Below are 27,664 nucleotides of genomic sequence, written 5' to 3' on the forward strand. Positions count from 1 at the left end.
TCTTACCGTGTTCTTCAGTAAATGATGAATACTTCTTCTGACTGCCTTTTAATGCTTAGACTACATCAATATTTACACAGCACTACACAGTAAGATGCTGTTTAAATACCGCAGCAATGTATACATTTACAAAACAAATATTAGGTCTTCTTGGTTTTTGACACGCAATTTTTAACATACTTAAGTGCTGTTCAAGCTAATTTTGTCAAAGTATATAGTCCGTTACCTTTTAAAGAGAAGACTGACTCTCTCCCGCTGACTCGTCTCGCAGCTCCTTAATGTGAAATGTGGGTTGTCCAGGGGCCACGTTGCAGACCAGGATGGACTCAAGCTGCACGGGCTGTACGAGTCATGAAATTCTTCCTCGTTCTTAATTAAAAATGTAAATTTGAGCGACATGTATATAAGCGTTGGCCAGATATAGTCAGTATGAAGTGTACTACAGTTAGAATAAACAAAGGTGATTGGAGTTCTGGCATTGCCCTGACGGTCAACATCTTTAGGCAAACATCTATTTTCAACTGTAATCTCGCTGTTATTTTCTTCATGATGAAGATAATGGAGTGGTAAGTGGAAGCTGTAATTGTTTTTTTTACTATTTTTAAAGCCGAATTTTTAGGAAAGAAAATCAGGTTCCTGTCTGTCGTAGTATCAGGAGATAAACCCAGTATGTAAAGTGTTGGATCAGCCCTCAGGTCCTCTGTAGGAGCCATCTGTGTGTATGCAGTTTTTGTTTGGGGTCACTGATTGCAGATGGGCAGGTGTTTGAATAAAGATTAGTTTTGGGTAGTAGGTGAAGGGATGACACAAGACAAGAAATACCATCATATACCATAAAGTCCTCAAGTGTAAGTGCCAGTATTCATGTGCAACATTTCAATAAACAACAACAAAGAGCCATAAGACAAATCTCAAGAATCCGTCTCGCACCTACCAAGTGACTGAAGCAAAGTTGGACAGCATAGTTCAGAAGTATTACATTATTTCAAAGTGATAGATGTTTAAATACCTCATTTTGATCTTCCAATCAAATTCCCTCTATGATGGGGTCATCCTGTTTCAGATGTTTCCTCCTGTTGTTTATCTGTTAGTATAATGTTTGTGTTGACGTCCTTATTGTAACGTTTATGTTGTAGCACTTAAACTTTTCTTTGTCTCTTCCTCTGTGAATGACGTTAGTCATGGGCTAGTAGATTAAAGTGTTAACTATTTATTTAATGGTAGGCTTTGCACAAAAAAATAGTCCTCATTTCATCATCACCTGGAACATACAACTTGAGACCAGCTATTTAAAAAAACTAGTCCTGCTGTGTCCAACAGGGGGCACAGCAAGAAAACGAATGCCATAATAATGAAACAAAGAAACGTGGAAATTAAAAAGCTTGAACATTTTAGGATACAAACAGAAGAATCACTCGAATCATGGAAATAATCAGATTTATTACTCCGTCCAGTTTATTTAAAAAAGGAAGAGGTGTGCTGTCTCAACCGTAAACTTTGCATAGGTGTTGCAGAATCTGTTAAAACAACCTGATGAAAGACGAGTTCTATGTTGCAAAACTTCTACATAATCAAACATGACAGACCTTTTCCACAGCAGACGTTTGGCATTAATGATGGTCCAAATCCATCTGAGTGCGACTGTTGTTAATGTTATTAATAATACTAGATGAGGAACTTCCCCCAGCGATTAGGAACCTTTGGATCAACTCTACCAGGCATGTGAGTGCGTGTGCTGTGAGGTTATACTTTCCAGAAAGTACAAGAACTTTTGGGGTTGACGTACCACAACCCGGTTTGTTTTTTGTTCACTGTGCTTTGACTCATTGTTGATGTATGGTTGGAAAAAGCAATGACTGTTTGTTTTTGTTTTTGCGCTCGTACATCATCGGACTAATTTGCCTAATCTTCTCAGGGCTTTGGGCCGCGGTGGAAACGCAGATGATGACTGGCTGAAGGAACCTTTTAGTTCCAGGGACTAAAAGTTCTTGGTACTTTGGATGAATACGAATGTCCAAATGTCGACTTTTGAAAAATGTCTGTCACTGTACAAAGAGATTATGGTTATACTGTATTCAAAAAGCATATTCCTGATGGACCAGTGGACATTTTGATAACTTGTGACGGGAAGTTGAGCTGTTAAGCGACGTAATGTATCATCGGGTGATGTGGTGGTCATGTTAATAGCTAAAAGTCATGAAATATTCATGAATATTAACTCAGTTAGTGCATTTGAAATATTTCCCTGTGTCTATTTGAGTAAACTGAGAATGGTGACAAAGAAGTAACTATCTCCAGTTAATTAATCAACTTACGCAGTTATCTAATTAGCTGGCGAGTTTATAGTAGTAGACCAAATATGAAATTAAACGCAGAATATTCTTCACTGTCAGTCAGTTATTTAATTAAAATTTTTAGTTTAGCTTTTAGTTTCCCGCCAAAAGTGTCTAATGCCCGCTGTATGACTGACGGTGGATTTGCTTTTCTAGCTGAAGGGAAAATCAGACTTCCATCTTATTTTTTTTTTAAACTAAAACAGGGCAGACAAAGCTTTAAGTTTTTTAACTTTCAGCAGTGACACTTTGTGTGGAGTAATTTTGAGGTGAACGGACTGTTTCCAGGTCAGCTCATCTAAGAGTGAACCCGGGCATGCTGGTTTGATTTCTTTACCTACTCTAATTAAAGATTAACTGCTGTCTCAATAAACTGCACAGAGGTCAGTTTTCCCATTCATCAACAGGAGAGTCCGTCCAGAATATCAGAGATGAATCGTCGCCTCGTCTGCGCTGAGATGTCTCTCGTGGCCGCGTCACTCGTCCTGAGGGTTGGCTTCCTCCTCGTCCTCCTCGGGTACAGGACTTTTCAGCTTACCTGCACACACAAACATCACTCAGGTTTAACAATATTGAATTATGTTTTGTTAAAGTATGACACATCTGAAGTTTCCAAGCCCGACTACTTAAATTATCTGCAGAGAAAAAGAAACATTGTACTTTTTACTTACCTACATTTATTAGACGGTCGTCGTTACCTCGCAAATTCAGATTATTAATACAAAATCAACACATAAATGAGGATGTACTATTTTAGTTTAAATCAAAATCTGAATCATTAAAATTAGCCTCACTTTCACCAGCTGCAACATTAACATACTTTAAATATAATTTAGCGTTTCTAAACATTGGTACTGCTACTTTTACTATCTTTACCAGTGTGTAAATATAGATTCATTAGCATGTTTTTATTAGTGTATAATAACTTGAATTAAAACTAACTTATGACAACCAGCTTGTGTTTAAACAACATCAACATCGGGCACTCAAAAAGACTCGTCGTTAAATGACTTGACAATAGTTTAATTGACTTTAATCTGCCTTAGTAGACCAAATCTGTCAAGTTCTAATGAAACACAATACATTCATGTTCAACAGTACACACATATAATTCATTTATTTGGTCTGCCAGAGACACTCAACAATTATCTGTTATGCTGTTCTTTAACTGTGCTGTGTAATATAAGACACAGTGAGGATCTTGTAATATTATACTACTCTATCCCACCCCACTCATACACCACCAGACCGCGACCACCAAGATTCATCATCTTCAATATTTGCCATGAACAGCCCCAATTCAAGATGTAAATATCAACTTAAATATATTTCTAACCCTCAGAAAAGATGATAATTCATATCTTTATCATGGACATGTCAACACCGAGCCTCACGAGCTGTGACGTGAAGCCAATGCCAAAAACTGCAGTTCCTCTGATGTCCACTTGAGGCTGACTCCAGAAGTGAGTCAGTCTCTATAAGTCCCCATGTTCAAATGTCCAACTTCACAGCAGAAATAAACATGTTTACAGCCTGGTACAAAAAACAGTTTTGGTCTCTGTAGCTAATTTTCTCGTTCATGACAACTGTACTGAGGGTGAATTTATATACAACTCACCTGTTCATATTATATTAATGCTTAAAGTTATGCAGAATAATGTAGCGTGGAGCACCCAGGCATGATTAAGTAAGAGCGATATCTTTATTCCATCGACTGAAATGGTGCTGGTGCTTTTACAGGATAAAACTAAAGAACTGTTGGAAGGTTGAACACCACAGGTCCCATTAATAAATCTCTTAAGTGCACGTTGGACATGGCATCAACAGGAAATACCTGCTGAATCCTGGATTAAAGGAGCAGAACACGAAGATCCACGAGAGAACGCCAGAAATGACTCAATAAATAAATTGAGTTCAAGACAGTGATCAAAATAAAAAAACACATAACATGGTTAGAAGATTGAACAACTTTACGTTTCACAACCCGTTAAGATGGATCCTGTTTCTTTCTTCTTGCAGAGCGTCCCATCTGTGAACGTTTAACCTCTCGGGGGCCGTGCACATGCTGCAAAAACCCTTCACAAACATGTACACGACATTTCAGCTGTTAACACAGCGAGAGGGGCGACGTTGATCTCCAAACAGTCGGGTCACACAGATGTGAGGAAGGCATGTGATGCTATTTATTCCTGCAAAAATCCCAAAACATCTTGTCCTTCTTTTCCATTTTAAATCTACTCATCATGTTTTGATCTCGTAATAGTCCGCTCAATGCTCTGTTCTTATTCCCTGATTGGTAATTTAATAATTTCAGATGTTCTAAAAATATTTTGTTTTTCATGTAGGGCAAATATGTTTCATAACGGCATGAACATGAAGCTGATCTCGGATAAAAAATACTCAAACATTCAGGAAGCGTTCCAATATAATACATCTTTATTCACAGCCATTTCTACACAAGCACCACCGTCACCTACAGTCCTTTTTAAATTTAGATGATTTAGTATGTGCATGAGTCTGTATGTGAGAGAGCAGATCAAAACATACGGTACGTTATGTTGCGTGAGAGTGAAGCAGTGTGTTAATGGGGGATCAGATGGAAACAGCAGCGGTGAGCAGGTGGGAAATGTCGGTTATTAAGGACAAAGAGGTGAAAGTGAGCGAAGGGTGGCTATCGGGAGACGGAGTCCGGACTGGATGCTTCCTTTTTGTGGTCACATGACAATTCTGAGAAAGATGGAGAGAGAGGAGGAGGAGGAGGAGGAGGAGGAGGAGGAGAGGAGGAGGTGGTGGTGGGTAAATGGAGAGAGGAAGATCATGCAAAGCCACAAGAGGAAAGACAAGAGAGACAGAGGAGTTAGTTCTGTTAGTAGTCAAGAGGTTCAACAGTGTTATTATAGAAATGTAAACATGAAGTGTGTTAGTAACTAGTGATTTGAAAGGTGTATTTCCAGCTTTTCCTCCATGTAGTCGTGTTGAACGCACTCCAGAACACACAGCCTTAAAGCTGCAGTCGTCTATTTTTGGCCCAACTAGAGCTTCAGATTTATTTTATTATTCATTTAGAGTTATTTACTCTCCTTAAAGCTGTTAGACGTTTTGGAGCCAGGCGAGTAGTGTAAGTACTTTGTACTTGGACACGTCAAAGGAAAACGTTTTACTTCATTACTTTTATCTGACAGCTTTAGTTACTTTAACGAATTAACATGTTTGTTTATGAAATATGTTTTGGCATAAATTACTACAGCTGGAGTGACGAGTCGATTGAGAGAAAGTCAACAGAGCTTTTTCACAGCAGCCAGCGGCGACCTCTGTGGTTAAAGTGAAGCCAACAGAGGCCGGCCTCCATTAATGTTAAAATGTCCAACTTCACAGCAGAAATACACATGTTTCTGGTCTCTATAGCTAATTTTACTATTCATGACAACTGTACTGTGGTCTCTATAGCTAATTTTACTATTCATGACAACTGTACTGTACTGTTCAAATTATATTTAAACTTAAAGTCATGCAGAATTAACAGAGTGGATGCTGTGATCGACAGGTAGGTGCCGTTACAAATGGCTTGTTTGAGGACTAAAGTGTCTTTCAACCCCCCTCAGGTCAAAGCCATGTCTTTGCCGATATTTAGATTAAACAGGAGGCAGAAGATGGTGGCAGCCAGTGACAGTGACAGATACGACGTCCATTCTTTATACTGCCTGTAGTGTTTACCTTATTATTGCTGTGAAAAAGGTCTATTGGCAACTATACCATACTATACAAAAACATTTTGTAATTACAACTTTACACGTGAAGAATTGCTGCATTTCCCTTTTTAATTATTATTAATAATTTTATTTTTGAATAATTTCAAACTTTGGACTGTTAGCTTTCGTGAAGATTAAAGCCAATCAATCAATTTGTGGAGTTAATAATCAGACAAACCCTGTTTTTCTATGAAAGCATGAGTCATAACAATCTAATAACATCATATATAATGATATAACAGTCGGGGGGGACGTGCTTTTACATTTTCCTGATTGTTCTCACACGCTCTCAGACTTTAACGTGAAACACAGTAAACACTTCCTCCTCTACGGTTGGTTTATCAGGGCTTGTTCGCCGCCTGCAGCGGTTGATAAGAGCGACTCGGGACGTCGCAGAGAGACAAAAACTGTTACAGACAACTCCTTTCATGTTATATTAGATTCAATGTTGGTGTAAAAAACTGATTAATGCACTTTTAAGTCTTAGTAATAAAATTTAAATAATGTAATTGAGGAAAAAATATTTTGTTCTTATCTGGTAACAAAGTTTTGAGGAGATGTAATGGAGCAAATTAATCTGGTTGTTTCTGGTTGTTATCGAGTTTAATTTTATCAGTGAAATAAATGCTAGTATTTGTGTTTAGTGTGTGTGAAGCCGACGGTATACTCCAGAATAACTTTGAATGAAACACTGAATCTGAAAACTGTATTGTTGTCACTTCCATCATCTTTAGTTGTATCGCTTCATTGAATCTGTCAAAAATCTGATTTATTTTGGAGTATACCGCCGACCAAAGGTGTGCGCCGTCTAAAAACAAATTACCCCCTGAACTGTTGCTCTCTGCCACTCCTCTCTCCTGATTGGCTAACAGCAGACTGGCCTCATTCCCATTGGTTTCCTCTGGCCCATTGTGATTGTCCCACAGGGTGGCGTTGGCATAGAGCTGTGCCGTGATTGGGCTCAGCTGGCCATCTGTCTCACAGAGCCCCGCCCCGAGCAGGTGTTGCTCCACCCCCAGTTGAAGCTCTGAGGAGAGAAGAGCGCCTCGAGTGGAGAGATGCTTCAACTACAGACACGTCGCAAAATAGTTCGTAAACAACGACGAAATGAACTGAACCAAAAACTTAAAAAAAAGAACCAAAGATTAACAAAACAATCTTTCCCTGACGCCTCATATAAACCATCCCGACGTTTAGCGGTAGGTTTAGGGGAGAAAGTCGCTGATTTGTAATATAAAATCATCTGCAATCAAACTCCAGTGTTGTTCTGTGGTAGCTACCTCAACTTATAGAGCTATTATAGCACTTTTAACTTCGTTTTTAAGGTGGTATTTCTCTAAAAACTCCAGCTACTTCCTCTCGAAGCAGTGTTATATTCATAGATGTCTGTCAAAACCTCCATGTTATGAGCCAGCAGCAGATAAATATTTACAGAAAAGCTACCAAAATAAAATTAAAGGCCTTATAAGTGCAAATAAAAAATAAAAATTTCAACTTTAATGTGGAAAAACTGATCATAAAATGCCGTAAAACTGCACTAACACTGATCCTACAGTATGTAAATACAAACATTTGGTGCATAGGCAGTTACTCATGTGACTATTAGCTAACTGGCCTTCACACACACACACACACACACACACACACACTCAGACAGGATCAATAAAAGACCTTTTACTGTCTCCACTTCCCGGAACCACCTCGCCGCTGCACTCCTGCCGGAGAGAGCTCTGCACACACTGTTTTTTTCTTCCTTCCTTTTGCTTTTCCCCTGAAACCTGCAGCAGCTTTCCCCTACAGACTTATTATAATGGAGTTTTCCGTCTGACATTTGAAGTCAAATATATATATATGCACGCTTTAGGGAGAATACGAAGGCTTTGCACTAAGTCAGAAAGGCCGCAGCAGCACTGCTTCTTCTCTTCTGGGGCCTGTAACAGTTTTTTTATAAATTATTCAGAGCAGGGCGATGATAACAAAAATGACAGGATAAAAGCTGTCTGACAGGTGCTCTGTGGACTGACTGAGCATGGAAGCTGAGCTGTTGACGACTTTCTTTTGTCAAGCAAAGAAAACATCAAATCACGAGCGCACACACAGACTTCTACCAGCGCTACCACCAATAAAACAGCAGATCAAAAAAGCAGTTCCAGTAAAAACTGTCGGCTGTGACGTGCAAGGGCTCTTATTCTGATAACAGATGTTTTCCGGCACCACAAACTAAATTTCCTTCACCTCGATTGTTTTCAGAGAAGGTAGAAGATCAGAAAAGTTTTTAAAGTCGATTTCTTCCTCATGTTGTCACACAGAACAAGCCGCTTTGTTCCCTCAGTCCATAGTTAAAGAAACCAAACCGCGAGAAGCGACTGTCACCATCCCCCCATCGACCTGCCAGCTGAGCCGACTGACAAAAAAAAGAAAGAAAAAAGACTAAAAAAACAAAAAGTGGGAGTAAAACCAGAATGTCCATCCAAAAAGCAAACATGTAGAGACGAGCACGTTACTGAGGAGAGGAAGGGAGGAGGCTGGTGTGTATACAGCTGCGACAGTGCACGACATGAACGGACCTTAAAGGTCCGGTGTGTGAGATTTAGGGATGTTTCTGCAGTAGCTCACAACAGACAATTGGACACATTGGCCTCGAAATAGGATCTTTTGCAGCCACTATAGTTTCTCCTTTACACTTGGACAGTGAGGCAAGGGGTATTCAGTTGGTTGCAATCTGCAACTATACCGCTAGATGCCACCAGATCCTGCACACTGTTTCACCTTTCTGTTTCTTTTAAATATATATATTTAGCTTCTTGAAGAAGCAGCGTGTAAGATTTTTGTAGCATCAAGCAGTTTATGTTGTCGATTGAAACCCCCTCACCTCACTAAAAAAATCCTTCCTGCCGTGATGTGAGAAGTTGCAGTGGTTGCAGAGCATGTGAAAAAAACACGGCATCTTATCTTGGTTAGATAACCGAGATAGACCCCTAAATCTGACACACGAGACCTTTTTGGTTTTCCAGAGACACGCTGCTTGTTGGACCTGTCGCGCCTTGAATCGACTTTGACGGCGTCTGATTTCTGAAGGACAAAACACTGTTGCTAATAATCCAGACTTAATGAATCTTTAGCGTGAAAGACATGTGGCGTGTTTCGAAAGATGCCAACAGTCTCTCAACGATGCAGACGATTCTCAGCAAACTAAAAGTTTTCTATCGACACTGCCACGCGCTCTCAGTGGCGTTGGCTCTGGAATTATTTGCTCTGTTGTCCCCATTTTTCCATTTTTAAAAGCCATTTTAATGCTGATGTTAAAACAGTAAATTGCAGAGGGACCTGAGATGCACCAAGTAAATCCTCCTCATAATCCTCTCCTCAGGGAGACATGGGCTTCTTGCAGAGAGCATCTTTTCAGACATCGGGCTGAAAATTGTGGTGTGTTTACCTTTCATGGTGGGCGGGGCGTAGGTGCTCTGCTTCCTCTGAGCACCATCTGAAGCCTGGAGAAAGAAACAAAAAACAAATAGGGCGGTAAGCTTCAGAAAATAGTGATTTGACAAATCTTCTACAGCCAAACATTGAACGTAAAGAGAAAGGTCCATTGCTTTTACTTCAAAATGAATATCCAGCAGGAGACGGGATAGATCGCAAAGTCCCTTTTTAATCTCATTTCAGAGAAATCGACTTTCCAGACAAGCCATCATTTATCTGGCAGATTGTCTGTCCCCTGACTGTCAGCTGGGATCTTTTTAAAGTCAGAGAAATGTGAACGATGCTAAGAAAAGTATCGATTATCATGTCTGAGGTTGAGTTCATGTGTAAAGCTGAAGCTCATTCCCCCCCCGTGTTTATCTGCTGGTAGTTTCCCCACATCTCCCTGCGTCTGTACGTGTAAACAACATTTATACAAACCTGCGAGTCTCCGCTGGCATTGTGTTGATCTCCAACATCTGCGGGAGAGACGAGACAGCAGCATTGAGCTCTTTCTTTTTTTATTGATTTGTCACTAGCTGATGTTTTTCAGCCTCACGAGTCAGAGCTCGTCCACACAGTGTCAGTGGGTCTGCTAGTTGTTCAGGTCGGGCTGCCGGCTTTAATCGTCTTGTTTCCTCTTTGGCCTGAAGCCGTGCCGTGGAAACAGCTCAAACAGCTTCCAGATAAACTCCACAGGAACAGCACTGTTGTAGTTAATTGTAAATAAAGAATGCCAGTACGCACTGCTGAAATTCCTGGAATCAATATTGAGCAATTACACCTTTTTAACACCTGCAGGTGATTATAGACTCCTTTAATGACACGACTCAGTACTTTCCCAGCTGCTTTGTGGCCATCGTTTCTACGCAATTCTTTCAAAATGGCTCTCAAATGTATAGTTTAAGGGTGAATAATATTCAAAAAAGATCAGGCAATGCAGTTTTGTGAGTGCTTTTCTTAGGGACTATTTTCAGGGGTGGATTAATCCCCATCTGCTGCTCTGGTGTGTGTGTTGTGTCCAGTATGTGGGGTCAAAATGAACTAATTCTAACTAATAAGCTCGTCGTGGATGTTTTACATGACAGCCGCCAGCCGTACGAGTTTCAAATGAACAACTTGTGAGCTGGAAGAAGATTTTTGGTTTCCCTCTGTAGAAGCATTTCATTACTTAACTTAACTTTTAAAGTGGAAAACTTTCAGAAAATCTGTTTTTTTTATATATATATATATCTTTGTTTCAAGGCGAAGAGTCACTTCTTGTGTTTACAGCTGCCAGCTGGCTTCACAAAAATATGAAAGAATCAAATAAAATTTGGCGCCCGGATCAACCTCGAGCAGAGGAACGCGTTTGAAGGACGTTAAACAGTCGAGATGACTTACAGCCTGTCCATGTTCATATTTACAGTCGTCCTGCTGCGTTTCATACCAACATAATTCAGATTTCTCTGAGAAACAACAAAAAAAAAGAAGAAATGTCTCCGGGGGCCAGAAGAAGCTTAATGCAACTCATACTGGAACCGGACTGACTGAGCTGGGCTCACGAAATGGAATCAGGCCGATTATTCAATCAGTCGGTTCCTGTGTAGAGGGATTTATAAGGGCTGAGAGCCGACACACACACACACACACACACACACACACCATTCAGGCATCCATCAGTCCAGTTTGAACACTGAGATCACTTACCAAAAGCTGCAGCACAAATCTAATAAAGGCTCCATTATAGCTGCTGCTTTTCAGCTCTCTCCATCTCCCAGCCCCTGTTCTTCCTCTCTACCTACACCTCCCTCCATCTCTCTCTCTCTTTCTCTCTCTGTCTCTTTGTGATGCTCTGTCTTTCTCTCACCTGTGCCAGGTTGTCTGTAGATCTGCAGAGTGGCAGGAGTTGGTCTTCTGCGACGGATCTGTGGTAAACACACAAACACACACATATTTTTCATTGATCTGTTTTCCTCCCCTGTGCTTGATAAAACTTCCCTCAGCTCTCTGATCCATCACAGGGTTGACAATTGTTGTAAACCTGCATAGGCTTGAGTATTCGAGTAGTCACATTCATTCAACATAATCGCATTTATCACGATCACTCGCTGTTGAGCTGTATGAACCAAAGACAAGGTATTCAAATGACATCTTTATGTTTGCGAGGCTCACCATAACCCCACCCTTATTTTGCACTCAGTAACTTAATGTGAGTACTCTAACATGTCCATGACTCGCCTGTTTTCTTTGTCCCCCGGTATATAACTCACTGTAAACATATGGTCACCACCTCTGTTTGTTTTAGGCCTCTGTGTGTTTCTTGATAATCTATGATGAGGCACTCATGTGTGCTAATGCATTTTAAACAAACTCATGTCCCAGTAATGAAGCTTAGACAAATAAAAGTCAATTAAAAAATACCAAACCGGAGCTAATTGTCCTGGTTTTTACTCTGTAAAAACACACAATTAAACAGTATATGTGTGAATACTTCAGGCTTTTAAAGCTTTATTAGTCCAAACTCCTCTTAAAAAACACAACTATCCACTTATAGGTTTAGTACAACCACTTTCCCACACGCTGCTCTGTAGCAAGTGGCAAAAACACCATTTACTAACATCAGTAGCTCAATCGTTTGTATTTTTCTACATCATTCTTTCAAAAAAAAGCCGTCTGTAAAAGGATGTCAACGTGTAAAACATCACCTCAAACTCTTCCAGTACAGCCGTATTAACTACATGAACCAATACAGCCAAAGTAAAGGTCAGATTTAACTCTGTGATCCTTGAATCAAAACATGCTCGGCTCAGAGCTCTCAGTCGATGGGAACTCTGCAGGAATCTAAACGTTTGTCGTCATCTTGGATGGGAGGCTCGGTTTACAGTTTACGAGATGGTATCTCTCAAACTCCTCGCTCGAATGTGTCTTCTGTCTTCCAAAATGTGCTGACGGTTTCCAAAACAGGAGCTCCCCAAGCAACCGCACAGGGGCCCTAATCTGTCACCGTTCATTACCAGCTTCCTTAGAAATGAGAAAACTTCCGGTTTGCATCAACTAAACAGTTCATAAAGACGTCAGCAGAGCAGAGACCAGAGCTCCAACACTTACAACTTACAGAGGGCTGGTTTAAACTCCCTGTTGCAAATGTTTAAGCTCGTATGAAAGAACAGCTTCTGTTTCTTTCTGCAGGAGAGGGAAATTACACCTCAGGTTCTGTTCTGTATGTTTTAAAATTGGCTTTTCTGTCGCCGTTCCGTTAGTTGTTGATGTCACGTGTTTCCTTAGGCGTGAACTTGTTGCAATCAGCTGCAGATCATCTGTAACGGTGGTTTACATCATCAGCTACTTGGAGGAAGTAAACAAGGAAAAAGTACATGCATATATTTATGAGTCCTGGAACTGAAACTGCGGTAAATATTTCAAGAATGCAAAATAAAGCAGCATTGGTTGTTTTTTGGTTTAATATAGTTTCATAGGGGTGTTTTTATGATATTTAACACTCCAATATTACCACCTTTGAACTCTCTGCCAATAGATATGAAAACAAACTAACCAGCAAAACACACAAAGCTCTGAAATGTGTCACATGCATAGCCGATCAAATGTGGCGTTCCCATTAAACACACACGCTGTCACTCACGTACACAAGCAGCCAGTTTTCATAAGAAGGACACTTATGCACACATACGGGTCGGCACCCACACACAGAAAATTCCAGACAAGACTCACAAGAACACAGATAGAAGCCTCATTCAGCCCCTCACATGCGTGAACCCACACACACCGTCCACCCCACTCTGCTGCGCCGCACACATGCTTCAGATTCACTCACATGTTCGGCGGCCTGTGGGTCCAGCTGTCCCTGCAGCGGAGGCACATCAAACTGGATCTTCTTGGGACTGCTGGGCTCCATTATTACTGACTGAGAGATAGAAAGAAAGACAGACAGAAAGAGAGAGAGAGAGAGAGAGAGAGAGAGAGAGAGAAAGAGAGTGTGTGTGTGTCAAGGAGGGAGGGAGTAGAGATGGAGGGAGTGGTCTTCTCTCGGCCGATGGGGTCCATTATCACTAATTGACAGACTTAGAGAGAGAGAGAATAGTGCCCTAGTCATTGCAGCATTTTCCAAAACATGCGCTCTGATGCAGAGGGAAGTAGTGTAATAAAGTCAGACGTGGACATGACTTGTGTTTTTTAAAAATCTTCTGCACTGTTATTGCCAAAAGGGTGCAAACACACGTGCTCGGTGTGATTCCTCATGTTTAAAAAAAAGAAAACACAGCTTTCACTTCACGGCTAGCAGTCACATGTAGCCCGGGGTCAGTGTTACACTCTTCAGAGTATGGGCTTTGGTCTAAGTGCACGTGCATCTTCATCATGGTTATGACTTTGACAGAAAAGACCACACGAGACACACGAGAGAGTCTGCAGCCGTGGCTTTCAGTTCAGTGGCTTATCATGCCAACATTTGCTAATAAGCAGTGAACACAATACAGCGCTGATGAGTTATCAATTGCTAATATTATCATAAACAAAAGCATCTTTGCGAGGATGACGATAGAGCTAGAAGACAGGTTAAAGGACCAATTGCATAGGACGTAGTGGTATCTAATGGGCTTGTTGTTGATTACATCCCCCTCGCATCACCCTCTCTTTCCTGAAGAACAAACTACAAGTGGCCGCAAAATGCATGACAAACTCAAAGGTTTGTCTGCTCTGGGCTACTGAAACATGGCGGTTCAACTTGGTGGACAGTCCATCCAATAGCTGTGCCTCATGGTGGTGCTAAATGAGAAGTCAGTTGATCGACCAATTCGTTAGGGCTCATCCTCTGGGAAACATAAAAATCTGCCCTAATCAAACTCGCTGATGCTAAGACAGTTAAGTCTTGTAACCCATCAGCTATCGTCTGACGAGTCCCTGGGCTCATCGACCAATGTTTTGGGTCTTTTGGTGTAGCCATCGGGATGCCAACATCATAGTGGTGACAAATCTCAGTGGGTTAGTATCCATGGTCCATCCTCTGGGAACCATCAATGTCTGGTTTCATGGCGACTCATCCAATATTTGTTGCAATATTTTAGTCAAATCAACCACTGACCATTACCACCTATAGAGCCACTGTTGAAATTTTAAATACATACAATACTCAGGGGGATGTGTTAAATGCGTTTGGGTCTATACTGTTTGACGAGCAAATTATCAGCGGGAAATTCAGTCAAAACGATTGTTTCATGACTGAACTCAGGGTCTGTGGCCTTATAACGGATAAACAGATTTGACTGAACACTTAATATTAAAAGAACAGTTGATTTAATGTAACTGATAATGAGATTTTATAGTGTAGAGGAGGTCTGGCATAAAGTAAACACGAAAAAAACTCAGAAAATTGGTTTTCCTGGATTCCAAAACTCACTTCATAACACAAAAAATCTGAGTTAGTTTGACTTTAGATGCTGGTAATTTATATTTCCATCTAACACTCCCCAACCCCTCTCAGAACACTTTAAGCAGGCATCAAAGGACGGTGTCTAAAATGATCAAATTCATTGGATTTGTCATATTTGATATATTTGGGTAAGGGTTCAATTTCCTGTCATTTTTATTTCCCAACATGAAGGATTAAATCCAGTTTCAAAGCCTTGTCGACATTACCAGGAGTGAAATTGTGTCTATTAAACACTTTACTTCTGTATTTTTATTGGCGTAAACGCAATCCAATTATGTATTACGTCTATAAAATACCCACCATATCATTTTTTGGTCCATAAAAAAAAATAATAGAGGAGATGATATCATGTCCATATTGGTAGCTACAACCCAGAGCTTACGTATGCTGAACATTATTTCCATTGTTCCCAGTTTACCGTAAGTCCTCAGACTTAGGAGCCTCTTGGGTCTTGTAAGGGAGAAAAAAAAATGTATATATTTATATGGAAATCCATGTGCACACATCCACGTGTGCTCAGCAAAGACATGTTTATAAGGGCAGCGAATTATATAAGAAAACCCACATACTAATGTAAATATTATAACATGTCCGGTACATCCCATTTGACTCTTATCTTGAGCTATAACTCAAAGGAAACATGCTGTGGCACTTTTTAGGAACAACCCTACTTCCAAAAACTGAGAAATTTTATTGTTTTTGGAAAATGACAAGCCCATTTTTGAATTTGATGTCAGCAACACATTTGAGAAAAGTTAGATAGGGTCATCTTTACGGTTCTGTTCACCATCTCTTCTTCTAACAACACTCTCTAATCGTCTGCGAACTGACGAGTCTTTGCTGTGATGTTGAATATGAAATGTTTTCTTCATTCGACGTTTGACGTTTCGTGATGCGTCAAACATTTTCAATAGATGACAAGTTTAGCACCTGGACTCTTAGACCATGGAGCCATGCTGTTGGAAGACGTGCACAACGTGGTTTGGCTTCGTCTTGCTAAAATAATCATGGCCATCCCTCATAAAGATTTGATCTTCTTGGCAACGTATATTTTTTTTTTCCAAAAATCTGACGATAAATCACTCGGCATCAATGGTGCCTTCCCAGATGTGAGGGTTCATGCATCATGTCCAGTGCACTGAGTGCTGATAACAAACTGCCTCTCCTGTTTTGCCAATTGGACACAACGTCCATGAATTATTATTTTTTAGACGTGTAGTTGGCATCAAATATAAAATGGGCGTTTCACCATTTAGTAAATTATAAATATGGGGTTTTCCACATGACCACATTTTGTTTGTATTTACATTGTCACCTTTTTTTTGGAAACAAGGTAGTATTGGCTGCTATTACACAATTAAATACTGTAATACAGAGTTCTACTGTAATATCCCAATTTTGAATTCCCGGTGCATGTTCAACTAGCTTTGCTTACCATGTGACCCAGAAAGGCTCGATACGGTTAAGTGCATGCTTGTAAACTTGCGGTGAGTCACGATTAGCTTGAGATTAATTCACCACAGTGAGCGTTTCATCATGTGTTAACGTTACAGTCTCCATGTGAGCTCATGCATCCTCAGTGAGGCTGAGTCAGCCATCAAACGGCAACATTTTTAACGTGATAAAATGACTTTACACCGACTCGATCTGTATGCGTGTGGTGAGATTTGTACACAGGAATCTTCAGATTGAGATGCATGTTTGCAAATAATATTCCCACATAAATACCCCCATACTTATCAAGTATCAGATGTACATGAACAACTATAAAGAGTCCCAGCTTAACTGCACATCAGTACCATCATATCACTTTGGCTAAAAATAAAGCAGTTCTTCGCTGATGGGTTTCCAAAACTTTAAATCTTAAAAGTTCATTTTCAGAGGAGGTAAAAAGGGTACGAAGGTTTCGAAGGATGAACGAAAAAAAAAAAAAATTTCAGCATGTTTTGCAAACAGAAATTAGAGGATAAGAAAGTAAAGAAAGAAGTTCTTCTCTCTCTCTGTGTATCTGCCATTTGCATTTTCAACCCCCAACTCTTAAACCTGCATCTTTTGCCTCCGGTGACATCAGCGTGTGTGTGCGTGTGTGTTGGCAGTCGTAGTGGAAACACTTTGTCTCAGTGGAGACATCTGGAGAGACTTAGTGGCTACTGTAGGTGGAACAAACCACACACACACACACACACACACACACACATGTACACACACACATCGTACAAAGAGCCTCTTGTTTTTGGTTTTTTGTTCACGTGGTTGGAAACTGTCCATCTCTGCCCTGTGAAGGTGAGACAGAACGACTGTTGTCTGTAGCAAACAAACACCTGCACCCCGGCGACTGCCATGGTCGACTTCTCCTGCTTAGGACGTGACGTGACAGATTTGTGTGATATTCATAAATTATTCATAAAGAGTCCCTGTTATATGGCACGGTTAATCGTAGGCCAATCTTGGAACCCGTCGGCTGTTGCCTGGCGGCGATTTGGCTTCAACAGTCGATGTTACGGGGCATCCGGCATCTAGTAAGCCAACATCTAGACCTGGTCTAAGACTTCCTCTTCACTGTACTGGTCATTGTTTACAATACGACCAGCAGCTTGAGACGCAATGACTAATCTCCATGAAAAGATACCTGCACATGAGTGCAGATACTTATTTTAAAAAGCAAAATCATCATCAGATGACAGCCAGTGGTTCCAAGATTATGCTTTGGCGAATGCGTTGCGCCTCTTTTGTTCTCCACATGGGTTGTTAATCTGCATCCAACCACAGCCTGCTCAAATGTAATGGACTACAAACAGAAACCAGAAGACTTCTGATACCAAAACTTGCCTACATATAGTGCGATCTCACTGTGAATCGACACAACTCTGCAGCTCTGTGCAGCATTAAGCTGATTCTTTTGATTGATTGATCACCCAACCTACCCTTAATTAACTGTGGACAAAAATATTCTGCATGGTAACTGAAAGTCTTTAAACAGAGAGAAATGTGAATAAATATAGAGGCTGATGCTGGGTAGTTTGAGACAAAGTAGGCAAATTCACACAGCAGAAAATTATTTATTTATCCCAAATGTACTCAACCTGTTGGAGTGTCAAAAGAAAGTGTATGGTTCTTTATTTAATGTTTGATTGTTCTTTTGTTTCTCCTTTTCGTAAAACAAGTAGTCAAAAGTATAGAAAAGTGTTCTTCCAGAACCTCCCCCATGGTTATCAGGAGAAAAGTCTCAAGCCAAGTAGCTTCTTCTTCCCAAGAGCTTGACAAATATTCCCAAAATAATGAACGTTGTAAAAGGACAGATCTTCAATGGTACCCAACCAACATCTTGTTGATTGTTGAGCGTGTCCCGTAGCAACACAGACCTTCGAATGTCCGTCAACCAGAGAGTTTGTACAAACATGACAAGAAATGGTTTAATCCTCTTTTAAAAACTGGAAAATGATCCACAATAGCTTCAGTGTCATCATAGTTTATATAACTTGTGAAAGACTTTGATGCGTCGTGTACAATCACAAACATTTCATTGAACTCATTACCTCCATAATCAATTAAAAAGAAGTTTGATGCTCATTATCTGTGTAACTGTCCATTACTGCAGTGTGGAGAGTGAGGAAGCTGCATACTGCTGCAGTACATGCATGGCTGTGGATGGGGATATCTTTGAGCTGCGTTGAGTGTCGGGTGGTGTAACACAGGAAGTGTGTGCAGGGGTGGTGGTAACATTTGACCCTGAGCCGAGAGAGGAGAGAAGTGTTGCGGTTGTTGTTGTTGCTGGTGTTGATAAAAGTGCTGATGTGGTTGTTGTTGGTACTGGTATGACAGCTGGCGTTCCTGTAATGTCGGTTTTGACCTCTGATTGTTGATTCCTCCTCGCCCTCCCTCCGTTCTCTCCTCCTCCTCAGTCAGCTGTTGTTTTACGATGTGGAAAGCATCCAGGTCGTGTTTCTCGACCTGTAGGTTGAGGGTGGAGACGATAGTTTGAGGCCGGGGCAGGAGGGACAGAGGAGTGAGGCGAGGAGTGAAAGAGGCCGGCAGGGAGAAAGACTTGACAAGTGGAGCTCTTTGGGTCGCTGCCTTCGTGCTGCTTTTATCTTCCTGGACCTCCGACGTCTCCTCACTGTCTCCAGATTCAAGAGAGGGTTTCTCTGTTTCAGACTCCTCAAGTATTTCTGATGAATCCTTCTCAGAGCAGCTGCTGCTGGAGCTAGACTCTTCTTCTTCTGACTCCACCTCTGCTCCAGAGCCTTCTGAAGAGCTGGACTCGCCATCGACCCCCTTCCAAGAGATGGCCTTATGTTTGTAGCAGTTGTCACAGCGAGACAGGCCGAGGAAAACAGGGCCTGATTTAGACTGGACGGAAAGGGAGACAGACAGCTAGTTGTTAAGAAATGTACACAGTCATTTGGTGAATTATATATGACTCAGCATATAGCATGCTTTGGTGTCGAGCTCCATCAGGTCCTCGAAGAACAACCGAACACTGCAGCTCATTTATCAGCTAAAACTGACCCCGTCGTAGTTCAGTTGAGAGGAAGTTTGTTTTAAAGCTTAAAAGCCACAAAGTCAGCTGAGGTTGGGTCAACAAAACACTTTTCGTTTCTTGATTCCCACTGACAGTAAACTTTGGTTTCCTATAACCGCAAACATTCCCTGAAGTGGTTATTAGTGTAACCATCGTTGTTTTTGTACCTCAACGTAACCAAACCTTAACTCTCGTTGATCGCGGCACCTGATCAGAAAACGCCAGCGACGCGTTTCATGTTTGATTTTGGATGTGTGGTCTCTTTAGTCTTTATTTACAGTCTCAGGAGATCATGTGTCAGAAAAAAGACAGTTTGTTTTAGGCAGTGGAGCCGGTAGAACAAAGCTTTTCATTTCAACTGTTCGGCTTTCTATCTGTAGAGTTTATGTTGACAATTCATGAACATACTCTGTGCCTACAACTACCAGACTTTTAGTTTTGAAACAGCAAAGTTAGGAGCGCAGACAGCACCAGGTGAGAGTGATGGGCACACCTGCATCCAGTTCCACTAGTAGGGAACCTACAATGGCAACAGTCGTGCTACACTGAATTTATGGTCTTGCTTGCACGGTTGAATCTTTATAGTCTCTGCTGATTAGCACCACCTGATTAGATCAGATAATTTTATGTTAAAGATCTGGCTTTGTCCAGTTTTCAGTATTATAGTAACGTATCTGCAACATAACATAACTGTAACAACATAAACACTCACACAGTGGAATAAAACTTGACCTGAGAAATGAACACCTTCACTAACAAATCCAATCTGCTCTCCTACAGCTTCATCTCCACCACGTCAGGTAATTCTGGTTCGATGACGATGTGGTGTTTACATCTGTTTGTACAAACCAGGAACCTTCTCGTCTCACGCGTTCTCACGGTAAGAATTGTCTTTTACTATTTGTCTTTGGTGGATGAGCACCTTGAACCTTTCAGGGCGTTTGTCCGGCAGCACAAGGCGTCAAATTAGAAAAATCCAAAGCGCCCTACGTGCAAAGTAGAGCACCACTTTACTGAATCATATGGGTATCAAATTAGTACCAAATAGTCTGTATGACGGTAGCATTCAAATGTTCTCTGCCCATTTCCATCCACTACAATTACAGGACAGTGGGTGGTGTTAATGTTCCAGGCAGGTGCTATTAAATCATTGTAGAAGAAGAGGCAGTTAAAGGAGCTCCAGACAAACCTCAAATGATGCGAAACAACGTATGAAAATGTGATGGAGGTGTGTTAATGTAAGCAGGGTGTAGTCTGCATTTTTTTTTTTTTTTATGCACAAATTAAATTGAGTTTCCGGAAACAGATTTCTTTGGGCGTCATATAAAGCAGAAATGTCTACCGTTGTTTGTCCTGGACCGTCAGTGTTCTGGTCCTCTGCGTTCTGGTTCTCTGTGTTCATCCTCACACCTTGTAAAACGCTGTTGGCAAGAAAAAAAGTAAAATAAAAAGTATTTTTTTTAAAAGTATAGACTGACTGAAAGAAGCAAAAGAAGGAGGAGGATACAAAACCTTTTTCAGTTTCAGTTTCCAGTCACAGTCTTCATGCTGGTCTCGTTCAGGCTGTCAGTTTACTGCAGGTTTTAAAAACAACAAATTATTAAAGACTCCAGCTAACGGCCACATTTTCATGAGCTACATGTAAGAAGCATTTTTCAGATGATCTTTAAAAGTAGGAACATTAAACAGTTATTCCCTCTGTTTACATGAAATATTCCATTTTAAACTATTACTTTAAGTTAGTATACGTGACTGCTAAATGTTTGCCTGTGAATACCTCTTAATATTGTTTGTGCTTTTCAAATAGTTTACAAGTCTTCTCAGCCCAAAGCACAAACAAAAGATGATGTTCCCATCCCACACGCACACACTGTTGTATGTACAGTCTGAGGCGTGGACGTCACGTAGTGTTGTAACAACTCGACTGCTGAAATAATCGATTGATCATTTGGTGATCTTGTGAGTGACAGATTAAAAAAATAACTTTTTCACAATGAAAGTAATTTTAACTCTTTATGTCTGATCTCTAATGTGACAAAACTGACTGAATGTCAGACTTATACAACACAAATACTGACAAATATATAGTGCAGTACACAAGTATAATCAGAAAAATGTACTATTAAAAGTAGCCGATGCAGTAAAATGTTCCCAGTAATACTATTATGACTGCAGCTCATTTTGAACAAAATGACAACTAATTATTATTTTCATCATGGAAAAATCTGCTGATCATATTTATCCATTCAATCAATGTTTAATTTGTTACAAATTAAGAAAAAAATAATTATGCAGATCTCAAAGTGACACCTTTACAATGTTTTTGTTTGACCATCAGGTCAACATTTTTAAAAATACATTAAAACTTTAAAAATTTAAAGAAGCAGCTGATTAGTTCTCAGATGAAAACTGATTAACCAACTAATGGTTTCAGCTGTACTGCACTGTAAAACTGTCTGGTAGTTAAATTCATAACAAATCATATTTCAAAAGCTCTTCGTATGTTTTGTTTGCAAAAATCTGTCAGACAAATGTCGTGAAGTACAAAGTAGCATCAAAAGAAAAAGAAAAGGTTGTTATAGTACCTGAATAAATGTACTCACTCATACTTCACTTTCGTGTCCTCACGTCCAGGATGCAGTCTGTCTGTCTGTCTGTCTGTCGGTGGTGTCGACAGCTGCTTCACGTACAATCGTTTGTTCTTGTAAATGAGCGCACACACACACACACACCCCCTCTGTAAACACACAATGGGATTGTTCTCCAGGCCGCTCCACCAAGTGAAAAAACTCATGTACCGACTGTCAGCGCTGTTTGATTTATATTTATTGACAGATCAGACGTGTGAATGCAAACACACACTTTGAATGAGACAATTTAGAAGCTTTAAATTCAGTTTAAAATATTTAATTTTTATTTAGACAATGAAAAGTCTGATACAACCACACACGTTACTTCGTGCAGAGACACTTGAGGCATGAAAATCTCTCTGCTGGTTTGTCCGAAAAACTGAGCAGACATTTAAAAAAAACAATAAAGAAAATATGATTCAGTTTTAATTCAGCAGTTTTAAAACAGGTATTTGTCCTCTTGAGATATTTGTGTTGCCTTTAATAATCCCACATTTTGGCAAATAATGAATGAAATGAGAAGATTGATAGCACACAAACCATGACAGGCGATGCTTAGAAGACCAAAGATTAGAGAATCCAGCCATCAACACTTAAAGCTCATTAAGATCAGTACAAATACAGACTGTGGTTTAATTTCCAGATAAATATAAAAAGCGATATCAATCTTCTAACTCTCCGTAAGAGAGCGAATACGCACAATTCATAATCTGTTCAGGATAAATTCATAATGAAGGCCATTATAACGTGAGTACCTGTCATATCCAACCTGTTTTTAATGAGTTATTCTTAAATTAGTTGTTTAATTTGAGTTAATTTGAAACACTTTGTAACAGCTTCACAAGCTCCTGCAAGTCCAACATCAATCTTGTGTAACGAAATCTGACAGACAGCAGGAATATAAATGATCATTCAAAGATTAAAATATGCAACTACCAAATCACAAGTTAATTGACATCAGAAGCCGAATATGGACCTAACGTGTGCAGAAATCAAAAGCGCCAGTGGCCAAACAGTCTGACTGAATTCTTGTTTTTGCTATAAACAGCCTCCGGAGATATATTTCTTCACAGTACTTAAAGAAGGTGAAGGAAGGTGAAGGAAAACACAGGCGGGTAAACAGTTTGAGCGTGTTCGTGACAGATGCTGAACACGTTTTGGTTAAATCTACGTTTACATACTGTTACTGTTACATATAAGGCTGCTGCAAAAACATCCTTTCAAAAATAATAATAATAAAAAGACACAGAAAGTTGTTTTTTAAAAACATTAATATCACAATCATCATCACTGTTATCCACCACAGTACCTTTGTCGTTGTAACCTTTATTTCAGAGCACTAACATTAAAAAAAAGGACTGTTTTTAACTTTTAAAGTGCAAAACAACCACGACTATGTCAGGGAGAAGCTGGGGAAAGTTGTGTTTGGTGCGTTTATTTTATGCTCTCTAATAACGTGAACGTGAAAATACCTGACTGTGATGGTGAAGAGATTTAAGTAGCTGCGGTCTGTTTGTTTGGACATAATTCCCTAATCCCAAAGAAAACACGTCAGAATATTAAAGTGTCTTAAAGCTAAATACAAACGTACTCTGGCATCAGACGTGTTTTTGAACACGTTCACAGATGAAGGTTCTCCATCGAGAGCTTAACACGCGTCCATGATTTGTCCTCAGCTCAGTCTGTGTTAGTCACTGTGCGTGACTGGTTTACATCACGATCTTTCGCTTCGTGTTCAGATGAGGTCTTTCGCACGCTCGCAAACATGTAAAGCATGTCACAACTGTGTACAGACTTGAAGCAACATTGCGTAACTCTCCTGCCATAAAATAACAGGTTTTTAAACCACGTTATCAGGTGACTGGTGTGTCTGTTCTCACACTATGTAACTGTGATCATCCACGGGAAGTCACGCACCACCAACTATTCAGCTGATTTTGGTGAAACTGGATCATATTTCATGCTGATGTCCTCCTGCTTTAACTCTCTCATTTACAGAGTTTCCAGATAAACTGCTGCGCCGGGGGGGAGTGTTAGTGTTTGGACCCACAGGTGCTTTGGACCTTTTTTGTTTTTTTCAGGGAGTGGAGCAAGTGTCGTGCTAGAACCGGAGCTGGGCAAGCGGGGCAGTGTAACCGGGCTCAGCAGCCTCTATGGACGTAATGAGAGGAGAGCAAAGAGGACGCCAAGAAGAGAAAAGGAAAGACAGACGCCGAGCTGGGCTGACTGCTGTTGGACTAGTAAGTAATATTATCTGGCTGCTGTGTCTTGTGTCGTTGCACTTACTTTATTTCACTGCAATGTTGCTTTAAGAGGCTGTTACAATCACAAAAAGGCATCAGCATGTTCCTCCTCTAGGTTTATCATTTTGTACCTGAAGATTGATTTGTCTTGTAGCAAATGAGACGCCTCGACACGTTTTTGTGGCTGAGATAACAACTGACCGAGACATGTTTGCAAACTACTACCTGTACAAAAAGGCGTCATCTGAACTCACGGTTCAAACTCCTCTCCGGATTCATTCACGAAAGCACTTGTTCACGGCGGCTCTTAGAGCTCAACACACTGTTTCAGAATTTTGTCCGTTTGTTGAGCTTTCAGGGCCACCGTACTTCATTTCAGGGTCACGTTTGGCTGAAATTCATAACCACAAGACAAAGAAACACTCGATACAAACATTTAAAAGGCAGTAACTTGCACACATTCACGCCTGTCTGTACTTCATAGACTCATGTTCATCTCATCACCCAGCAGAAACAAACACGAAGAGGAGGTTCAGACTCTTCCAGCTTGGAGATCTGCAGATCAAAACACTGTTCTGGCTGAACCGTGGAGAAGAAGCTTGATGGCACGTTAAATGTAGGTCATTACATTTGTGCAACCTTTGGCATCTGAAGACGAGAGCGCCTCGGCTCTTTGTGTGTGTACTGAGAGATAACCGGCTTCGAACCTGCAGAGACGCCGTTCATCAGTCTGGTTTCATCCTCAGCTACACTCTTGTCATATCAGTAACCTCAAAGACAGGAAGAGGGACGGAGTTCTTCTTTTTTTACCTTTCAGCAGGCGAGCACGACCGCGGAGGCCTGGAAGAAGAATGGACGAGATGCTTGGCAAGTTCGTGAGTTTTTGGAAAAGGCAGAAAATACTGTACGAGAAGACGGTTCACATCGAAACGTCAAACCTCAAAGGACATCGTGATCTCCAGAATTCAAGATTTCCTGCACGTCCTCGGGTTCTTTGACAGTATCGAGCAATCTAGAAAACAGGAATTCACAGTTCGAATATTCATACCGTGCCAGGGAACGTCCTATGTTCACATTTGTGATTACAATCCTTCTGAACTCCAAGGAGTGTGTCCATAGTGTGAATATGGCTACCTGTGGAAATATAAAAGGACGACACTGCGGCATCCTTTTTGTTTCAGTGTGTTAAAGCGTCGAATCCAGCTTCTATGAGATCTTTCCTGCTGTGTTTTCTCTTACCAGTATATACTGTGCAACTGAAACATGGGGGGAAAAATGAAAGATGACTCCAGAGTGCACGTGTTTGACTTCTGAGAATAAACACAAGGAGGACGATCCTGGAGGAAATGTAGGTCAATCCATCCTTGGTTTATTGAAGATCTCGTCAATATCTGGACTGGAGGCAGCCACTGATACCGATCTTGTTCCTGGTACCTCTCACAGAGTCCAGCAGGGTTTTTGTTTTTTTTGGGATGGAGGTCTCGTCTTCAGATGGACAGGTCAGTGTCTGTGTCAGTGGGTGTGGTCTTTGGGCTCACGTTGCCGCCTCTCTCTTCAGGAATGGAGGACGAGTCGCCGTTGAGACTGGAAAGCACACCTGGAAGCAAACATCAGCTATCAGAGGTGGGTTTACTTTATTTGGGATGCTTCATATGGACAGTAAAATAAGTGTTAAATTCAGTATAATGTTGGATATTAATACTGATTCATCAACACAGAAACTCCTTTTATATTGTCAAAGTGAAGCTGAGTTTAACCACTCATCTTCAGGTCAGTCTGTATTTTGTAAACTTATTTTGAAGTATTTGTTCTTTACTTACATAAAAGTACGGTACTTGAGTATTTACTCAGTTACATTGACAGTAGCAGTGTTTCCATAAACAGCATTTTGAAGTATCGTATTAAACGTTTGATGGGGAAAAAAATACTTTTCGTGCGATAACGGCATAATTTAATAATTTTATTTAATAATTTGTTTGACCGATGTTAATCTTTCTCAGACCGTGGTCGAGCAGCACAGGGAGAGATGCTGAGGAAATAAAATGTGTAAATTCATGACCACTTAGGGCTTTCGTAGATTTCACACTGGAGAACTGGCACCACCTACTGCTTATCTCATGAACCGAATAGGGTACATGTAAGTTTCAGTACAGGAGGACATTCACTTCTTGGGTTTTTCTTACAAACTCAAGGAGGTACTTTGTTGTTTTTGTCCCTACAATGTTTTACTTATGTACACTAATAAGAAAAGACGGAGGGGTCTTACGTTCAGTGTCATAAACAGAGCTGTCGGAGCATGTCCGGTTCCTGCGCTGAGTTGATCTTTGACCTCCACTCAAGTACTCCTTTAGCACCCCTGACCTGAGGGGAGCGAAAAGGGAAAGATTAAAGCTCGGACAGAAAACCCCTCGCCTCAACATTAAGTATTTGGATTCATGCATATAAGACTGAGGTCGAGTTTATTTCCATTTTATTTTCCAGATCATCCATATTTAAAAAAAAAAACATTTTGTTTTGTTGTGAATACAATCTATGCTTCACCGTTTAACATCAGGTGAAGGAGGAGATAAAAATCACAGTTTGCACTTCATTTCTTATTATTTTTCGAGAGATTAAAGTTATCAGTGATAAATAAAAGGAGTTGCAGCATCTCGTCACACGCTGTGCCTGCTAAAAGTCCTTTAAAACTTTTGTTGAATCTTCTCACAGGTAAAAAAAAGATGAGGCGTGTTGGAGCCTACCTGAGTTTAAGAGGACAGTTTGGTTGCAAATGTCATAAAATAATAAAAATCAACCACTGTTTGTATAAGACATTCAGACCATGTGACATTACTAATGAAATCATGTACACAAGCTTTCCACCACGTGACATCAAAGCTATTTGTACATCTAAGTCTTTAAATGACATAATCATCTGAGACTAATGAAAAACAGATGTTGTTCCTGTGATGTTACCGCTCATGACAAATCCATTTTTCTTGTTTTCAAGTCTGTCTGTTAACAACTGTTTTGCACAGGTTCAACGAGTTCAACAGGAAGTTTTGAGATGCAAAGAAACCGCAGTGTTTCACCTGATGTGCTCGCCTGTCTTCTGCTGCTGAGCGAGAGTCGTTATTAGTTTGGTTGTAAATAAAAAAATTGTGCAACTTCATAGAAAAATCAACCATATGTCACATGTGACATATGATGTTCTTGAGACATCAGAACTCCAAATTCATTAACTTGGAGAATTATCTGAAAGAAATTAATTTAAAAAACATATTATACTTTAAAAATACTACGTTGGAATGTATGTAC

At 40.4% G+C, this 27,664-nt stretch overlaps 3 protein-coding genes and 1 long non-coding RNA gene across 7 annotated transcripts in view; 1 reads left to right on the forward strand and 3 right to left on the reverse strand.

Moving 5' to 3' along the window:
- LOC113745686 (uncharacterized) overlaps positions 1-2,731 on the forward strand; it is a 6,411-nt gene extending 3,680 nt beyond the window's left edge. The window contains exon 2 of the long non-coding RNA XR_003462326.1: positions 2,622-2,731. This is a non-coding gene — a long non-coding RNA (uncharacterized LOC113745686). The remainder of the gene's footprint in view (positions 1-2,621) is intronic.
- Positions 2,635-13,517, reverse strand: ppp1r1c (protein phosphatase 1, regulatory (inhibitor) subunit 1C). 3 transcript variants are annotated; one of them, XM_019257826.2, is made up of 6 exons: positions 13,359-13,516; positions 11,394-11,451; positions 9,986-10,023; positions 9,519-9,573; positions 6,964-7,109; positions 2,635-2,871 (listed from the first exon to the last, which is right to left on the reverse strand). In XM_019257826.2, the coding sequence occupies exons 1-6, from the start codon at positions 13,437-13,439 to the stop codon at positions 2,863-2,865; spliced, it is 387 nt and encodes a 128-aa protein (XP_019113371.1). In that variant the 5' UTR covers positions 13,440-13,516; the 3' UTR covers positions 2,635-2,862. The 3 variants fall into 3 exon arrangements, with proteins under 3 accessions (XP_019113371.1, XP_010737541.1, XP_019113366.1); XM_019257821.2 differs by lacking the exon at positions 2,635-2,871 and adding an exon at positions 4,752-5,060 and having other exon boundaries at positions 6,906-7,109; positions 13,359-13,517; XM_010739239.3 differs by lacking the exon at positions 6,964-7,109.
- Positions 13,518-18,035: 4,518 nt separating this feature from the next.
- LOC109138212 (bZIP transcription factor 18-like) lies at positions 18,036-22,176 on the reverse strand. 2 transcript variants are annotated; one of them, XM_027272769.1, is made up of 4 exons: positions 22,098-22,176; positions 21,007-21,068; positions 20,837-20,915; positions 18,036-19,322 (listed from the first exon to the last, which is right to left on the reverse strand). In XM_027272769.1, exons 3-4 carry the CDS (start codon positions 20,894-20,896, stop codon positions 18,543-18,545), a joined length of 840 nt encoding a protein of 279 aa, XP_027128570.1. In that variant the 5' UTR covers positions 20,897-20,915; positions 21,007-21,068; positions 22,098-22,176; the 3' UTR covers positions 18,036-18,542. The 2 variants fall into 2 exon arrangements, with proteins under 2 accessions (XP_027128570.1, XP_027128569.1); XM_027272768.1 differs by having other exon boundaries at positions 22,080-22,164.
- Positions 22,177-25,714: 3,538 nt separating this feature from the next.
- plekha3 (pleckstrin homology domain containing, family A (phosphoinositide binding specific) member 3) overlaps positions 25,715-27,664 on the reverse strand; it is an 11,237-nt gene continuing 9,287 nt past the window's right edge. The window contains exons 7-8 of the mRNA XM_019257841.2: positions 26,634-26,728; positions 25,715-25,964 (exon numbers count right to left, since the gene is read on the reverse strand). Of these exons, the coding sequence (XP_019113386.1) occupies positions 25,855-25,964; positions 26,634-26,728 (205 nt within the window). The 3' untranslated portion in view covers positions 25,715-25,854. The remainder of the gene's footprint in view (positions 25,965-26,633; positions 26,729-27,664) is intronic.

This window comes from Larimichthys crocea, chromosome III (genome assembly GCF_000972845.2).
Source record: "Larimichthys crocea isolate SSNF chromosome III, L_crocea_2.0, whole genome shotgun sequence".
Taxonomy (NCBI): domain Eukaryota; kingdom Metazoa; phylum Chordata; class Actinopteri; family Sciaenidae; genus Larimichthys; species Larimichthys crocea.